At 39.3% G+C, this 17993-nt stretch overlaps 1 protein-coding gene across 3 annotated transcripts in view; it reads left to right on the top strand.

Annotated features, from left to right (window-relative positions):
* Window positions 1–431: 431 nt before the first annotated feature.
* Window positions 432–17993, top strand: part of wwox (WW domain containing oxidoreductase) — a 135649-nt gene continuing 118087 nt past the window's right edge. For all 3 annotated transcript variants that reach the window (XM_031293353.2, XM_036002772.1, XM_036002773.1), the window contains exons 1-5: window positions 432–698; window positions 4339–4403; window positions 4674–4731; window positions 4873–5042; window positions 14423–14529. In XM_031293353.2, coding sequence (XP_031149213.1) covers window positions 592–698; window positions 4339–4403; window positions 4674–4731; window positions 4873–5042; window positions 14423–14529 — 507 coding nt within the window. In that variant the 5' untranslated portion in view covers window positions 432–591. The remainder of the gene's footprint in view (window positions 699–4338; window positions 4404–4673; window positions 4732–4872; window positions 5043–14422; window positions 14530–17993) is intronic.

The raw sequence follows: 17993 nt of genomic DNA, 5'->3' as shown, positions 1-17993 counted from the left end.
CAACACTTGGAATGCATGTGCACTGCTGTAACTGGTCAGTTTCAGAAATCAGAACTCAGAAAACTTGCTGCATTAAACTTATTGCATTAACGCATGCATGTGATAGCCTATACTATTTATTCTTGTATATTCCTGATAGTTCATGAAGTACTACATGAATTCATTCAAGCTTTTTCATGCATTAAGTCATGCATGAATTCATGATAATTCATCCTTAGCCTACCATAAGGTGTTACCAAAATATTTTAGATCACATGCACAGCTATCTGGCTTTGGTCCTTTTTTTCCAAAGTGGAAAAATGAATGGTATTTAGTTTGAGCTGCTTCTGCCTGCATTCACAAAAGTGAAATTTAAAACTCAATAAAGGACATTTATTGAGGACTTTGCTGTGCCAACCGCAGCACGTTTCCTCAGCCTCAGTTTCCCAAAAGGCAATTCGGTCAGCGTCACCGTGTTGTTGCGGAAGTGCCGCCGGGAAACGCTGGTAATTCTCTACCAACCGTCTCTGACAGTTGCTTGCATTGTTCAGAGTAGATATTGTCACTGGTTTTGTGTTTGTAACGCCGTCGTTTACTTGAAAAACGTAAGTTATGGCAGCTCTAAAATACGCAGGTATGGACGATACAGATAGTGAGGATGAGTTACCTCCCGGATGGGAAGAGAGATCTACCAAAGATGGTTGGGTCTACTATGCAAGGTGAGTGAGATCCCTCATCCTGTCTGTCAACACCAATATGTCTGTATTTAGGAGTTAAGCTTTAGCCCTGTTCGCCAGCCAACCAAAGCATTATATCGGTGTTATCAACCTGTGGCTAACACAGCTTGCTAGCTACACCAGTTTAAACAAGTTCTGTTGTCTGAATTGATAGCATTTATTATAAAGTCTACAGAGCTCACGTCACGGTAGTTCTTGTGCGACTAGGTGCTAGAAATATTTTTAATATGAAATGTTGATAACGTTAAGACTGTATCTGAACGTCATACTGTAGTATGCAGTAGTGTAGTTCAGTGGTTTTGAAGTGAGAGGCATAACTTTATGACAGAGTTACTATTTGAATATAAAAACATGACCTATAACATGACGTATAAAAACAACCCTCGTCATCATTGACAGGACAGTGCACTAGGTTGCTCGTGGTGATAGGAAGAAGACAGTGAATGCTTCTTTACCTAGATTAGATTATTAGAGAAACAACAGTGCCAACATGGCATTTGCTTAACATTTTATCTTGCTCCTCACATGTGTCATGTGTCCTTAAAAAAACTGTTAACCGCACATTCAAAACACAATGGATTTCAGCCTGTTGTATTTCAAACACTGCTCATTGCAATTTCAGCTGCAGGTGTCTTGTTTTAGACTTGTTAGTGAACACATATAGTATATATAGGGAGAGCTCAGAAAGACTTTTTTTTTGGAAATAAAGAAAGACCAAGTGAGAATGAAACAGTTATACACTATACCATTTGAGAGAAACAGTGAACAGGTAAAAGAGCAAAGATACCAACATGTCCAGGTAAGCTGTCTGAGGTTACATACACAGCTATACAAAATGTGAAAGAAAGTAATGAAGGTGGAAGTAATAGAAACACCACATTCATTTGTATTTAAAAGATGATGCAGGTGCATGGCAAGAGGAATATGTAGGAATAATCCAATATGTTGATGAAAACGTGTGGCCTGATGCTGGAGAGAGGCGGGATTAGTCACACAATTCTCTGTTACTATTATGTTTACCTTTAGTTTGTAACTTTTCTTCCCCAGTAATTACGTAAATTAGTACAGACAAAACAAAAATATATATCTATTGAAGCAAACTTTTGATTTTCATTCCTTCTTGTTTATTACCTAAAAAACTGGTATGTTATAAAACCAAAAAATTCATGTGAAATAATTTCCCTCTTTTCTTTAAAGAAAATATTGATTTGTGTGAAGTTACTCAAATTATTCAAACTGTAAAGATGAAAAGTTTCTAGTTTCTGTATTAATGCTAGTGTTTTAACCCTCAGTGTGTTCTGAGCAGTCTTGTATAAAGTACTCGAAAGCAATACTTGAGTAAAAGTACAAGTATCTTACCTGAAAATGTCTTTGGTAGAAGTAAAAGTTTCCTTTTAGAATATTACTTGAGTAAAAGTCTTAAAGTATCTAATATTTACTGTACTTGAGTATCAAAAGTAATTTCCTGATATTAAATGTACTTAAGTATTAGAAGTAAAAGTAAAAAAAAAAACTTTGATTATGAACTTTATGGCCAAAGGTGTGTAACTTTATCTTCATCACCACTGTCGTCGGGGTGGTCATCGTCTGTTACCATGGCGGCAGAGCCTGCACCAGGTGCTTCCATGACACTATCAGTCATTATGCTTCCTCCTCTTCTTCTTTAGTTTTGGCCTATGTTTTTTTTTTTGCCGCTTGGCAACAAACAGGCATTAAGTCACCAACTAGAATAGAGGGTGCATTATCTTGGCAATTTAGGAGCAATGATTCGCCAAACCTGCTTGTTTCCAGTGTAACAAATTACTTCTGATTTTATTTTGTAGTAACGAGTAACTAAGATGCTTAGCGGAAATGTAGTGGAGTAAAAGTATACATTTTATTTAGAAACTGTAGTGGAGTAAAAGTTTCCGGAAATATAAATAACGAAGTAAAGTACAGATACGTGAAAATTCTACTTAAGTACAGTAGCGAAGTATTTGTACTTCGTTACATTACAACACTGGTTCTGAGTGACAGTGTGTGTTGTCTCAGTGAGGATTGTTGTTGTTTCACTGCACTGAGCCTGTGTGAGTTGTGTTGTTTGGAATGAGTTTTGCAGGTGATGTGAACTGTTTAGCTCAGGTGACTGTTGGTAATGCAGACTGTGGTTAGAGTTTTACTAGTCTCGCTTTGCCAGACCCCCCTCCACAGCTCTGGCTAGTCCACACAGCATTCCGGGATAGGAGAAAAACGTGCTTTGGTTTATTGGCATTTCTTTAAACCAAAATCGTCATGGGCGAGCACCGGAGAAAAGCTGTGATGCCGCTGCAAAATAGCCTCAGGAAGGAACTTGTTTTGGTGGAACATGTGTACGTTCAAAAGTTGTTTTAGTCGTGCAACAGAAAACTCAGAATGGACAGATAGTCTAGCTAGCTGTCTGGATTTACCCTGCAGAGATCTGAGGAGCAGTTGACCATAGTTCTCATAAATCCACCGGAGTTTAAAATTCCAACACAAACAAAACGGAAGGTAATGGACATCCGGCTGAAAAAAGTGAAATCTGGCGGAATTTCCGACGGCAACGGAGCAGTCCCGGAAGTGGAACGTCATGGATATAGACTAGAGTTTTACACAGGTGGCTTTCAGTTGTGACCACTGTCGTTTAGCAATCGGAAAAAAACTGTAATGTGTTTTTTTTCTCACTTGTTTGTTTCTTTTAATGTAAAATATCAACCAACCAAGAGTCTGCAGATGAAATTTTGACTTTTGGCTCAATCTGGCACTAGAGCTGCAATGATTTGTCGACTAATTGATTAGTCCATTGACAGAAAAATAATTGGCGACTATTTCGATAAGTCATTTTTCATGTAACAAATGGCAGAAAATGCTGTTTCCAGACGTTTAAAGACATGACCTTGGACTTTCAGAAACTAGGATGGAATTTATTTACTATTTTCTGACATTTTATAGACAAAATGATCAATCGATTGATCTAATAATCGACAGATTAATTAATAATGAAAATATTCGTTATTTGCAGCCCTATCACATTACATCACCAGTGTTTTCCCTCGGTTTGTGGAAGACTTAAGTGCGCGTATTTGACGGGGGGGTTTAGGTGTCCTTCCTCAAGAAAATGTGACGTTTTTCAATAAAAAAAAAAGAAGCAATTTCCTCTACATTTTGTTTCTCTTTGTGGGATTTTGTCTCTTTTTGGTCATTTGGTTTTCTTTGGGGTTGTTTTGGGTCTCTCTGGTCATTTAGCGTCTCTTTGTAGTCGGTTTGTGTCCCTTTGTGGTATTTTTGCGTCTCTTTTTCACATAATTTTGGACCACTGTTTTCACCATATCTGTGTCTAAAACGTTGGAAAAGTTAAAGCAGATAATAAATAAATAACACTCAAAAAGCTTAAAGACAAAACTTAAAGCTTAAGAAGTCCAACTACAATCATTAGATCTGAGAAATGTCTTCTAGTTACATTCATCCAGCTTTGGTGCTGCACCTAAACCTTACAATGGCAGGGAAAACCCTGTTCACATCAATGTACCCCCAGTACATCTGCAGTATATAGATACATAAATGAACAAATGAAGTGAAGTAAAAATAATTATTCCAATCTTCCTTTGTCTTTGTGTATCAACAGCCATGATGAGATGAAGACACAGTGGGAACACCCCAAGACAGGAAAGAAAAAACGTTGTGCCGGAGGTTTGTTTCATTCACTTGTTTTTCTCTCAAGGGTCACACATATATGCAAGGCATTTGGGAACATGTTCAACATGGCTTTGTATATATCTTACCTTTAATACCATCAGATGTTCTAGTTGCATTGTTTCTTGTTTTCATTAACTTTGTTTGTAAAAGTGCTAAATAAATAAGTTATTTTTATTATGTAACTATCACCAGGGGCAAAGATATTCATTTTGTTCTCATGCATTCTGGCTGTTAAGGAAAAATGATGTCTGTCTTTTCCCCCAGATTTACCGTATGGTTGGGAGCAAGAAACTGATGAAAAAGGACAGGTGATTTATGTGGAGTAAGTAGATTGATGATTGAACCTCTGTTTGCTTAACAGAGGAAACAAATGAGCTTATTTTGGTCTCCCATGATATGCCATACCCTACATACCTGGGTTTAAGTCTCTGTTATAACATCCTATTTCCTCTGTCATTTTCAGTCACATTAACAAGCGGACCACATATTTTGACCCTCGTCAGGCATTTACAGTAGAGGATGTGGTGGTGAAGCCAAAACGGTATGATGGAAACACTGCTGCACTAGAGATCCTGCAGGGTCGTGATTTGTCTGACAAGGTTATCCTCATTACTGGCGGCAACTCTGGCATTGGTGAGTTTCATAAAATGTAACTGTAAACTGTAATGTTTTGTTGTAGCTAGGGTCGGGCATCGAGAACCGGTTCCAATGGAATCAATTCTTTATTGGAATCGTTTGGAATCGTCAGATTTAACATGCGTAAGTTTTGGTTTCCGTAGAGGCCGCATCGAAAAAGCCCAGTAAAACTGTAAATCACCATTGTATCAAAATAAAATGTTCCTCTTATCTGTGAAATAAGCATGTGATCTGTTTCAACTCCACCCCTCAAAGAATTGGAATAGAGAATCGATAAGAACCGGAATCGAAAGGAAGAATCAGAATTGGAATCAGAATTGTTAAAATCAAAACGATGCCCAACCCTAGTTGTAGCTATATTAGAAATCATCTGTGTGTAGTAAAATGTGTTTCCATAATGATACCACTAGGTGGTGATGTGGTATTACACTGTAGTAGAAGGGTGCTTGACAAGCACCTATCTGCTCCCATCACGTCCCCATCTCTCCACAACCAGACATCCATCAGCATTAGCCTCCAAAATGATACACTTAGACTCAACAAATCACTCCTTAATACCGAACATGACTGTATTGAAGTTCATTAGCTGGGCTGAATTGGATGTCATTGTTAACTGTAATGAATTGTATCCATTTGCACCAAATGTATTGCTCACTATATAATGGTCACTCTGGAAACAAATGTATTTCCTCTTTCTTTTAGTTTAAATTAGCACAAGTAGTGGCTATTTGTTCAGACTGCTCCTTTGTTCGGGATAGATAATGGCAGCATGAGGGAAATCAAATAAACATAAAATCGTTAATTGTCTTTATATTCAAATTCTTTGTCCTAAGGAAAGTCACAGCAGTGTAATTGCTGTGTGTGTATTAAGATATGCTGTAGTACATAGATTTACAGCAGCCTGGGGGCCTTCACTGAGCTGGTGAACTTAAATGCCATCCTGACCTTAATGTTCTTCCATCTCTGTATCTATATACATATTCAAACATTCATAACATAGAAATAATACAAATCTGTATGTTATTTGTCCTTGAGAAATTCTTGTATGATTTCAAGTTGTTTCACTACAAACAGTTCAATATTATTAATATTAACATACAGTATGCAAATACAAATATACAGTATGTTTAACAGTGTAACTATTTTTTTTTTTTTTAAGAACACACTAGACCCTGTATAAATTATTATAGTCTTTGAGCGAACTACAGGTTTCTGCATATCTTCTCATATGAACTGAACTTAGAAGACTGGATTTTATTTTTTAAAGCTGTTCTTTGTAATCCAGTGTAGAAATGAGAGCAATACGTCACAATCATACAGACAAACATAAAATTATTTTTTGGACCCAGGATACATATAATGAAAATAACAAAAGCTAGCGTATAAAACAGAAAGCAATGAGTAGGGTTACTAATAACCCAAACAAAAGTGTAGCATTGGCCAAGTACAAAAGTATCATTGGGAAGGAAGTCTTAACAGATGTATCCACCACTGCACATGGAGAGCTGGTGTAGTGATGGCTGCATGAAGGGTTAAACACTTACCATGGAAATATTTCAGTTGTGGAGATGTTTCACCCTTGAGTTTGATTCCTTCTGGCTTGGAAGTTGGGTAAAAAAGAATTCATCATCATTCAGCAGAATAAAGACCGCCCCTAAAAAACATAAAATGTAAGAGAGGCCTGTTTGAATTCTTAATAAAACAAATATTTTTTTAACTGACTTAAATGGCTTTTCTGCCAGTCACTACAACTCCATCATTGTCTTATAGTTTGAGAAGGGAAAAGGTGAATGCACAGTGTCAACATCACAAGACTCTTTCTAAAATGCATTGAAGTTTTGCTGGAATATTGTGGATTCTGAAATAAAACAAAATGATTTGGCCTTTTGATTAAAGGTGGTGAGAAGTAATTACTGTTTAATAGGAAGAATGGAGAACATTGCAAATAGTTTTCACCACAAGAGGGCACAGGAGGTCCATGATGTTGTTGCTGTTGGCGTATTAAAACGTTATATCAAGTGCTTCACATGTGCCGGGTTTTGCTTTAGTTTAAAAACTATATAATGAAAAAGATAATCCACATTTAAGATTAGTTGCGATGTATTTAGTAAATGAAAATGTGTTCATCTGAAAAAAGCAGCTTTTCTCAAAAGAATGCATCAAATAGCTACAACACAGACATGTTTATAGTGTGTGAATGCCTAATAAACCCATATTAACATAACCTTTGTTTTACTCTACCACATATTAAATATGCAGCACCCATAATTAACAGTATTCTAATAGTAATTGCTACTACTCGTGTGCTCCTTTGACATTCCACTAGTGAAATGTGGTTATGCCAATTGGTTGGACCCACTTAGCATTTTAATGGCATCAATAGTGTTTTAATCCAAGTGTCGAGGCTATTTCCATTTTCTTCAATGCTTATTTCCTCCACAGGAAATGTGACATTTTTATTAGTAACGGTGGGATATTATTTAATTAGCAAATTTACATTTCAGCTCTCTGATTTAGATCTTAATGCACATGAACATGAAAAGCACATATATGAGTTTATTTATGCATGAAATGTCATAGTGTCTGGTTTTGTGACCAGCCTTGAGGCTCCATTGCAATAGTGCTGGGAGGCGAGACAGTAATGGGGTTTGTATTGCCGATGTGATCACCGTGCTGGGTCCACAACATTAGTCTTCCTCTTTCTGCTTTCTTTTGTAAATTAAAAACCAGTACCGACCTGAATGGTGTTTTTAATTGTGATAATGGAAACGAATGATCGCAAGTTCTTTTCCCCTATTTCTACTTCTCTCCCTCTCCTCCCCTTCTCTCTAAAGGTTTTCTTTCACGTATAGACCTGTGGTTGTACACCTGTACCTCTGCATTGATTCCTAAGCGGCTTTGACCCAGGCCTGAGCCTCCTATCCATCCTCATTACACACTCCTGCTCTGGCTCTAATTCCCCTCCTATCAACTCTCAGGTTATTTACTGGGGTCCATGGGACAGTTATCCTTAAAGGCCCATTGTTGTGATATCTCTGGCACCTGCTGGGTTCAGAGACAAAATACTTTCTTTCTTAATATAAAATGAATGCACAACGTTCATTAAAAAAAAAAAAGTTGTTTGTTTTATTTTATTTTTTCACACATTTTTTTTTCTGTTGAGGCATGGCTATGTTTGTATTGTGCTCCTCTTGCACTTGCAGTCATCTTTGCCCTGTGACTCTTTTGGGACCTATGTGTCACTACATATGTGTCCCCCTACCTGGGGAGCAGCGTCAGTCCCTTTGGCTCTTAGAGCAGGTGCCATGTTGTCAGCGTAATGTATTTTGAGGAGCTCAGAAATAACATATTGACCTTCTGTCTCACTTAAATAAAACATTAATGTAGACACAACTATCTTCCATGTCCTATTTTAATCGTAGTACAGTATGTCTGATGCATGATGGAAAATCAACGTTTTATTTTGGGGTAATTTCCCTTTTAATAATAATTGTTTTTCTATTTCTAGAACTTACATTCTTTTTTTAAAGTATATATGTTATCACAACTTATTATTCTACATTTGCAGAGTTTTATTCTTTTTTTATGTTGACATGTTTCGAATTTTATCTAAACTTTTTAGCCTTTTTGTACAGTGGCTTGTTGTGGAGCAAAGCTACTCAATTTAAATTCCACATGGTATTGTTTTGGTTCAGGGTCAATGCTGGAATAAGAAGCAGAAAATACTCAGGCGGTCCAGACAGGGAATAGCAAGGATTTGGAAAGGAGCGCTTCTTAATGTTTCAGTATCTCTATGCATCGTCTTTGCAGTGTTTTAGGACATTGAATGTTATTCTTATTCATGAAAGACTAACATTGTTCTATGTTTGTGTTGATCCCAGTGTTGTGTTGGGAGGATTAAGTGTCAGGCCGGTGCTCTTCTCTCTCTGGATGGAGAGATCCCTAAGCATATTCAGTGAGTCGCTGAGCTGGGGGAGCCTCTGTGTGCAGATTAAACCCATAGCCTAGCTTTGTGGCTGATCATTAGATTGAGGCAGATTTGTTAAGCATAACTGCCATTAAATTGGCTGCAAAGCTCTGGTATTTACTGCGCTGCTGTTTATGAATAAGGACCCCCTTAAAGACCCGCGCAGCGATGCGTTAAACCCGAGCCTCGGTAAGGAGGAAAATGCATTATTCATAGTGGGAGGAATTAGATGGATAAAAAGATGTTCCTGGTGAGGGTGGCATGCGGTGCCTGTGTCTCAGTGTGTGTGTCTCTGAGCATCTCTGAGTGGCTGTGTGTGGTTTAGATGACATCCAGAGTGCATCTGTGTTTATATACAGGAGTCTGATAATATTTTGTGTGTGTGTCCGCTGGGGGAGCGGCCGGCCCGTGTCCTGCTCTGTCTCCTCTGTGTCAGCTTGTGAACTGAGCCACTGAGGAAATCGAAGGAGAGGTTTATTTTTCTTTCAACGGGCATTTCATGTCCTCTCTGATAAATGTGTTTATTGGCTACGTAATGAGAACCAGTTATGGTTGGTTAGTCAAATTACTTAACTTTATTAACCTTGGATGAAATTTGCTATGCAGAGCCAAACTGGTGTAACATGCAAAGAGTATTATGCTGGAGGCCAGAAGGGTTCAATAATGATTACAGCTCTAATATAATAGAACTGAAGTGGTTAGAGAGAGAGGATGGAATACATATATGTGCTTAAAGGCTGTAGGTAAAATAAAATCAAAGGGTACTGGGTTATTGTGTGTAGTCAAGTAGTTTATAGACCTATCGAGTTTACAGTCTGCAGATGATGAGGGGATGAAAGTTACATGATGGGGGGGGGGGGGCAGTGATGAAAATAGCCCCAATGCTCAGGAGATATGTGTGCATGAGCAAATTTCTGGGGTCTATGTTTATCCTTGCATGTGTTGGATTTGGTTCGTGTTTATCAATTTTACTGGCCTTAGTGTGTGTGTGTGTGTGTGTGTGTGTGTGTGTGTGTGTGTGTGTGTGTGTGTGTGTGTGTGTGTGTGTGTGCGTGTGCGCGTGTGCGTGTGCGTGTGCGTGCGCGCATGTGCGTGTGTCGTAGTCAGGTAAGTCTGACTGCAGGAGGGGCAGGGGTGACCAGTGCGACGTGAGGCCATGATGAGAGATTGTGTAGGGAGTTGGAGGTTGACACAGAGGGTCACAGGGAGAGAAGGGGGTGGGTGGGTACAAGATAGGCCTGCATGGATGGTGTGACAGCAGTGGGGGGGGTAGGAGGCAGAAGGGGACAGGGAGGGGTAATAGAACCACTCCAGTGCTCTCGCCTGGAACAGCTCAACCTTGGGCTGTAATTACTAACCATACATCCCACTTTTGGGGTGACATCTCCCTCCTCTTGGACTAATGGTGGGGAATTAGAGGGGATCTTAAAAGTCAGAAAGACTGGGGGGCGTTGTGCGGTTCCTCACTTCTTGGGGCAAGAAATACATAGCAGCAGCTGAAACAGGTGCCCTCAGCACTGAGACAGTCAGGAGTTAGCCTGTCTTGTGACTGTTTACTCATTAACTACTTTCTACGTAAATTCCACTTACTAGTTCACCCTATAGTGAGCTGCTAATTGGTATTTTGGACACTTATGAATCATCCACATTTTGAGTCATCACTGATACAATATATATAGATATTTGCATCTATAAAACATGGGATTGTTGGCTCAAAGCAGTGACAATACAAAGAAAATTATTTATCTATTTAGCTTAATAAATGCACAAATACAGGCACACAGTGGCATGAATAACACAAAAAGTCTTGGATTACAGGATCACATGCTAAATAGTCTTTTATCAATAGTGTATAAGCATCACATTACTGTTTGGTATTAACAATGTATGACAAATTTATCACGTCACTCCCTGATTTTTATCTCTTTATGGAGACATGTCAGCGTTGACCTCTTGATGCACGAGGCAGAGCTTGAAACATGTTGCAATGTTACTCTAGTCTGCCGATCCAAACTGTTTTTGCGTTCTTAATGCCATTATGTGCCTCAATTTGTGCACATAGTTATCATAATACATTTTCTCACTTTTCTGCATTTGACAGCTATAGTTATTTCCTTGTATTATCACTGCCCCATTTGGGAAACCTTTTTCATAGTTGATTGTGGATTCCAGGGTCTAGCAGAAGGTACAGTGTACATGCCATGGATGCTACTTTCTTTTTTTCCAGGCTGGAAATGTTTGAGTGCACTACATAGTGCACACATTATGACACTTAAATAAGATTGCTGACAGTAAATATAGTGCATAAAATATTAAATAGGAAGAGATTTCGGACACGGCCATAGAGTTAGGATGGGATGAGATATGATCTTGGGGTAGAATTTAGGAAGTGACATCACTGGACCAGATGGAGGACGACTGCTTCTTTTGCACGTGAGCCACATCACCCTCAATACATCTACAAATTCATATACACCAAATGAACCAACACATTTTGATGCATAAATCAGGTTGACTGCACCAAATTAAACTAGTAAGAGATACACAGACATAATCAGTGTAATTACCAGTCACATATTTATCATATTATTATTTGCTTCAGAAATCTTACACACATCTTTTTATTTTGCATTACAGATGAAAATGCCATATGATTTATTGGGGTGTGGTTATATGTAGTCTGTTTATGAGCGGCGTTGCTCTTGTGTTTTTTTTTTTTTTTTTTTTAGAGCACAATTTGAGTTCTGTCGAAAGGGGATTGTGGGAACCATGTCTGTTTACCCACAGGTCTTGTAATGATCTGAATTCACTTCTGTTTGCCCAATTGTACTACGGAGCTTATTTTAGTTAAATGCCTCTTTGGATGCAGATCAAGAGAGAGAAGGAGCAGGCAGCTCCGTTTGCCAAATAAACACGTTTACTGACGAGGCTGGTAATGATCTCATTACATTGAGCCAATACACCTGTGTACGAGGGGGATCCAGAGAGGGGCGGTGGGCCAGGGACGACAAACAAAGCGTGAAATCACTAAATCACACTCATTATTGGTGGATATCAGTAGGGCCAGGATCCTAATGTACCATGAAGAGCATTCACTGCTTAATGGACATTTTACACAATTTTGTATGCATTTTATACATTACACTAAAACAAATTTTCAACAATAGCTTTGTATTACTTTACTTACTGTATTTTTGTTACGTTGTGAATCTTCAGATTGAACAAGCCCACAATCAAAGGATCTATTTTAACCGGGCTGAATTGTGTTGTCTTCATCTCCCAGCTTAAAAAAAAAAGAAAGAAGTTCCGACCACGCACAGGCTCTTCTTCTTATACATCTGTTTATACCATGTTGTTGTCCGATTAGACAAAGGAACCTGAAAGATCATTACAGCCCATCATATTAGTCAGGCCTCCTGTGTGTTGTAAAACAGCTTATGGCGTCTGTCGATCCACCAGAGCAAAAGAACCCCCTGTCTGACCTCTCGTCATGTTCCACCATCAGCGTACAATGCTGAAACAGACTCTTGTTGTTGTACACCTGACCAGGAACTCATTTCAGTACGGCCCTCTCTACCGGCAACATGGGTGAGAGGGCGTGGAGTCTCTGTTACAGCAATGCCACTCTCGTTATTTCACAATTAATGTCAAGCCCTTGTTATTTGTCATTAGAAATACATGGCTTCGCTGCTGCTGCTGTTGTTGTTGCTGCCATATTCTAATTTGTTCTCCATTATGGAAAACACTGGTGTCGATTAATTTCACTTTCATGGTTTGTACACACAACAAGTGAGTGTGAGGTGTTGTTGTTTACCAGCAGCCAGTACTCTTGTCCAATTTATAAAGGCGGAAAAAAAAGCTTTTAAGTGATGGCATGTTTGGAGTCTTTTTTTTCTTTCTTTTTTTTTTTATTTTTTTTAAATCATTTGCAAATTTAGCTGCTGCTTTTGGATTGTTTCTGTTACATTTTGAATATCCTGTAATCTTAAGGCAAGACGCATCATTAGCATTTCAGAGTTTACTACCACTATTTTTATTATTAGTGTTTAGATTAAAATATAGTGAAAATACAGACATTTTGAATGACATTGAGAAGATTTTATGACGTTTGTTCCCTATAGCCGGCTGCTCCACCTACATATGCAAAGCGCATATTTACTCCAGGAGTCGCACCGCTCGTTTTTTTCTCTCCATTATGTCATATTGTTTTTATTTTCGTTTCTATTTCCTGTGAGTGAAATGATCTCCGCTCACAGCCACAGTCCCCTCCATTACACCTAATAAGGTGTCATATAATTTAATTCCATGCTTCACTTGTCAGAGAGGGCTTCCAATCCGACTCCAATTTTGAGTTTTAATAGATATTAGTCCTTAACACTCTCCTCCCAGTTTTTCTCTTAATGAAAATCAGATTAAGACATATAATCTAATTACAGTTCATATTAATCCACCCTCTGATACACTCTGCCTCTCAGACCCTCTTTGCCACAACCAGTTACTGTGCCTGTCAGTTCGTCAATCAGGACGCTCACACTGTACAGTATATGTGTGTATCTGAATGTGGTTTGTATTTACTGTCACGGCGGGACTGAGAAATGTGACGCTGCTTACTGCTGTTGAACTTTGAAGGATAGTAAATGTCACAGGAAATAAAAATACAGTGAAGGAAAAAAAAAGTTAATCTCATAAATTAATTCAACCTATGGGTTGAAATGACCCATTTAGACGTGTAATTTAGAAATGAACTTCTCTCCGTCTATCTTCAGTTTTTGTCAGTTTTATCGTGACTACATGATTTGGATGGAGCCATGAAGTAGTCTTGGACTGATAAATTGTGTGTGTATCCGCGGACCTCGTTTCATGGGAGAAACGTCCTTATCAGAGGCCCTTTGATGTGGTGAAATATCACACCAAGATTCAGTTTGAATGTCATGTCTGTTCGAATGTACATCTGAGCCGTGTTTTCGTAATTACTGCCATCATTGTATAATTCCCAACATAATTAACAACCGACCTCCCTTCCTTTAACCCAGTATGAGCAGCGATACCTTCTTGAGAGCCGGCGGTCAGAACCAAAACTTTATCTCAGAAGAGAGGAAGAAGTCTTGAACCACAATAATTCAATCAGTTTCATCACTTCAGAGAGAAATGATTAACTCTCTCTACTAGACCACTGGGTTACTCAATGAAAGAAATTATATGGAAAATTGATAGGGATTTTAACTTGCACCCCCAACCCCCACCATCACCACCCCCAACACCCCATTAGATCCAACCCCTGAGAATCTATCTTCAATAAAAACTTATCTTTGAAGCATTGCTCGCTTTCAATCTTTTTTCTTTTCTTTTTTCCCTCTTCATGTCGGTCTGTCTGTCTGTCTCTCCCTCCGTCTCCCTGATCATGTCTCAGGCTTTGAGACAGCCAGGTCTTTTGCTCTTCACGGCGCCCACGTGATCCTGGCATGTCGAAACCTGTCCCGGGCCATCAAGGCAGTTAGCCTCATTCAGCAGGAGTGGGTAAGTGGCAGTCGAACCTTCAAGAACCCCTCAATTGTGCTTGAAACTCTTTAAAGTATAAGCCTGTCGATATTAACAATTTCCAAAACAATGAATTGATCCTGCTTACAAATAATGTATGTTTACCCAAAGCCTGCTACTATACAATAGATTCTTTTTTTGTAATGAAGTATAATCTGTATATAAAATACCTATTTTATGTCTGTCTGTCCTGGATGAATGATCCCTAAAGTCCCCCTAAAGTTACTCCCTTTCTTCCCTCTGTTAAGGTGTCTGTTAAGCCATTTTATTTTTAGACCCTCAATTCAGTTTTTACCTTAACCAAATCAAGAATCTAAATACAGAAGGTGTTTTATGTTGTTCAAATAGCAATGCTCTCTGAAACACATTTGTGATTTCTGGCATTATAAATACAAATTCACTTGACTTGTTTCAATGTGATGTGTGACACAATTGATGTTACATTAATTCATGCGTCAGTGACATGAAATAAATGATCTAAATGTCTATATGAGCGACATATTCAGGTCTCCCTTGAGAAAACCTTTTCTAAATGAGAGTTGAAGTATTCATGTTTCAGAGATGGGGACTCGAGTCTGAGACTCGGACTCGAGTCGCACTTAAGTCGCGCAAACAGTGACTTCAGACTTGCGACTCAACCCAAAAGACTTTAGACTTGACTCAAGCTTCGAGACTTGTCAACAACCTGTTTTAATGCAATTATTGCTTTTTAAATCTAAATTCATTCATGTATTTCTACTTTCTTTTATTGGTGCGTATACTTATGACGAGCTGCATGTCCACTGCTCTTTGCCATAATGTGCAACGTAACGCATGCGCTATGCCTATGTGCGCGCACTCGCATAAAAAAATGCATTGACGATGGCGACACCAAGTCCTCCCGGAGTTGTGCCTTTTATCATTAGTTTTGCTTCTTCGTAAACAGTGGCAGTAAGCGAACAGCTACATGCAAGGTCTGTGGCACCAAGATAAATGATGCTGTATCAACAACGTTGAACTTCATCAGGCATCTCAAAACGCACCCAGATAGGTCAGTCACTTGCTAATGTGAAAGAGACGTTAAATTTAGAATATATATATATATATATATATATCGTCACAGGTAACAAGCTAACCATCGCAGTGTTGTGTTAATGCTGGGAACAGGCAAATTGTATCTTTATAGTTGTATCCAGGTCAGATGGCCAGAGACTTGAGACTTGCCCCTCAAAGACTTGAGACTCGACTTGGACTTCCAAAAAATGACTTGTGAACATCTCTGTCATGTTTAGGTTCCCACAAACTTCCTGTACACTTCCCAGGAAAGGTAAAGAAACTTCTGTATGGGTGTCTTTGCTTAGAGAGAGAGAGAGAGAGAGAGAATCTGATAATTACCTAAGATTATTGCTCTAATATCGCTGCGCTTGTGACGTGTCCCCAGATTTACGAGTGTGGGAAAATAAACAAGTGAAATGTGGGTGCTGGAGCAGAAAGAATAAGCCATTAGCACTGGGTTGATTACAGAGAGCAGGAGTTTAAGAAGGAGAGTGAGTGCTCAGCGCAGATATGGAGAGAGAGGGGGGGGGGAGCTGAAAGGGAGGAAAACAGGGTGAGCGAGAGAGGGAGACAAACGCCTTTGAGCGAGAGTAGATCTGCAGTGTTTAAACTCACCCAAGTCTCTAATTGAAGTATGCCCCTGGGGCTGTCAGTGCTGCTCCACAGTGTGAAATCCAGTGTACAGATCTATTAATGTAACTGCTTTGTCTAAATGAGTGAGGAAAAGCGCCGATCCAAGTGCCAGATTTTGTAGTCACATTGATTTCCAAGCTTCACACCTGCCACAGAATTATCCAAGATGTTGTTAAATGTTTGTGAATGAACAAATGGAAGCTGCTTGGAATTGCTTCAAAAGATTAAATGATTGGTGACCTCTGTAGTGTAAATGATAATCTTCCCTTTTTTGTGTTTGACGTGCAGAGTGTCAGCAAATGAAATGATTGAGTTAATGCAGTTCTGCGTAGTTCAAATTGAGCCGGAGTAGTAAATTAGCATGCCCTAAGCTCACTCCATATTTCCTTCTCAAGGAATCACCCTGTTATAGCCTAATGAATAAAAGTCACAATATCAGAATAAATCTTTGCCGCAAATTCTCCCCTCTGGCGACATTATTAATAGATTCAGGAGAAGAATAGAGAGGAGGATTAATCTTTAAGATGATGGATGGACTCTGCTTGCCTTCCCATGCCCCTGTGTTAAGGTCATTTTGATAAGAGGGTATATTTTGGGGTCCTCTGTACAAAAGGTCATCATATCTACTTCCAGGTACCTCTCAGAGTTCCGCTCTGGCTGCCAGGAGTGGAACTGCTGTCCCGATTGCACAGGACCTCTGACCTCTAACTACCTGCTTACTATTACTCCGAACTCTCTCTTTCTCTAACTCCCTGGCTGTGTGGGCAAGAGTTGCTGTTCAGAGGCGAGAGTGATGGCTCATCCGCAGTGCAGGGCGGTGCCGCTCAGCGTAGCGTCGTGTACTGACAGTGGGTATAATAGTGGGGTCACCGATGGATAATGGGAAGGTCAGAACAGCCACTGGCTGTTAGGAAGTGCAGGGTCAGAGGGCTCATCCTTCCCAGCCAATCATACTGTGCTCTGCCAGGAACAGCTACAGTATAAACAGAACAATATACTTTTACTGCAGATTTCTGGTACCTCTACTTAATCTTCATCTGAAATTTGACAAGTATTATCTATATTTAACACACATTTAACTGTTCACATGTTCATGCTTGACATTATAGAGCTTGTTTGGCACTTTAAAGATTGTAATACCTGTTTGTGTTTTTGCTGACTTTTTATCATGAAATTAGTTTCTTGCTGTGTTTATGCTACATACTGTTTTGATGATGGGACTTCAGCTCCATCTCCACCGCAGGCCTAATCTGTGCAGAATGTGTTATTTTCTCTGCCTCTGTTCGAGCTGCGAGGTGAAAACCCTCCAGCAGGCTCATTAGGGGAGTTTAGAGTGGCGGAGAGGGGATAAACATTTACCTTATGATTGTGTTTTACAATAAGCTTGATGCCGGTTGCCTTTATAGAGTTCAAAGGGGGCTGTTTTTACAGGCTGTGATGAAGCCACAGTAAAACCAGGAGGGGATTAACCAGCAGATGGGGGCTGGGAGAGATGGAGGGAAAGCAGAAGGAGATGGGAAGATAGACAGAGACAGAGAAAATGCTGGGAGTGAAGTGTTTTGCACCAAAAAGAGACGAGGCAGATATATTTAGAGAGCCAAAATCTTTGATTCACGTACACTAACAAATTTAATTTTGTGGATTATAATTGATTTTGCATCTTATTATTGTGATATAGAGTCCCTCAGGTAACTCTACTGTGCAAATTGTTCAGCTCTGCAGCTATTGTCCTCTGCCCTATGACTTAACTGCATGCTTATTTCCCACATCGCCTT

Source organism: Sander lucioperca, chromosome 7, assembly GCF_008315115.2.
Source record: "Sander lucioperca isolate FBNREF2018 chromosome 7, SLUC_FBN_1.2, whole genome shotgun sequence".
NCBI classification, from domain to species: Eukaryota; Metazoa; Chordata; class Actinopteri; order Perciformes; family Percidae; genus Sander; species Sander lucioperca.
This window is presented reverse-complemented; position numbering and strand designations above follow the sequence as displayed.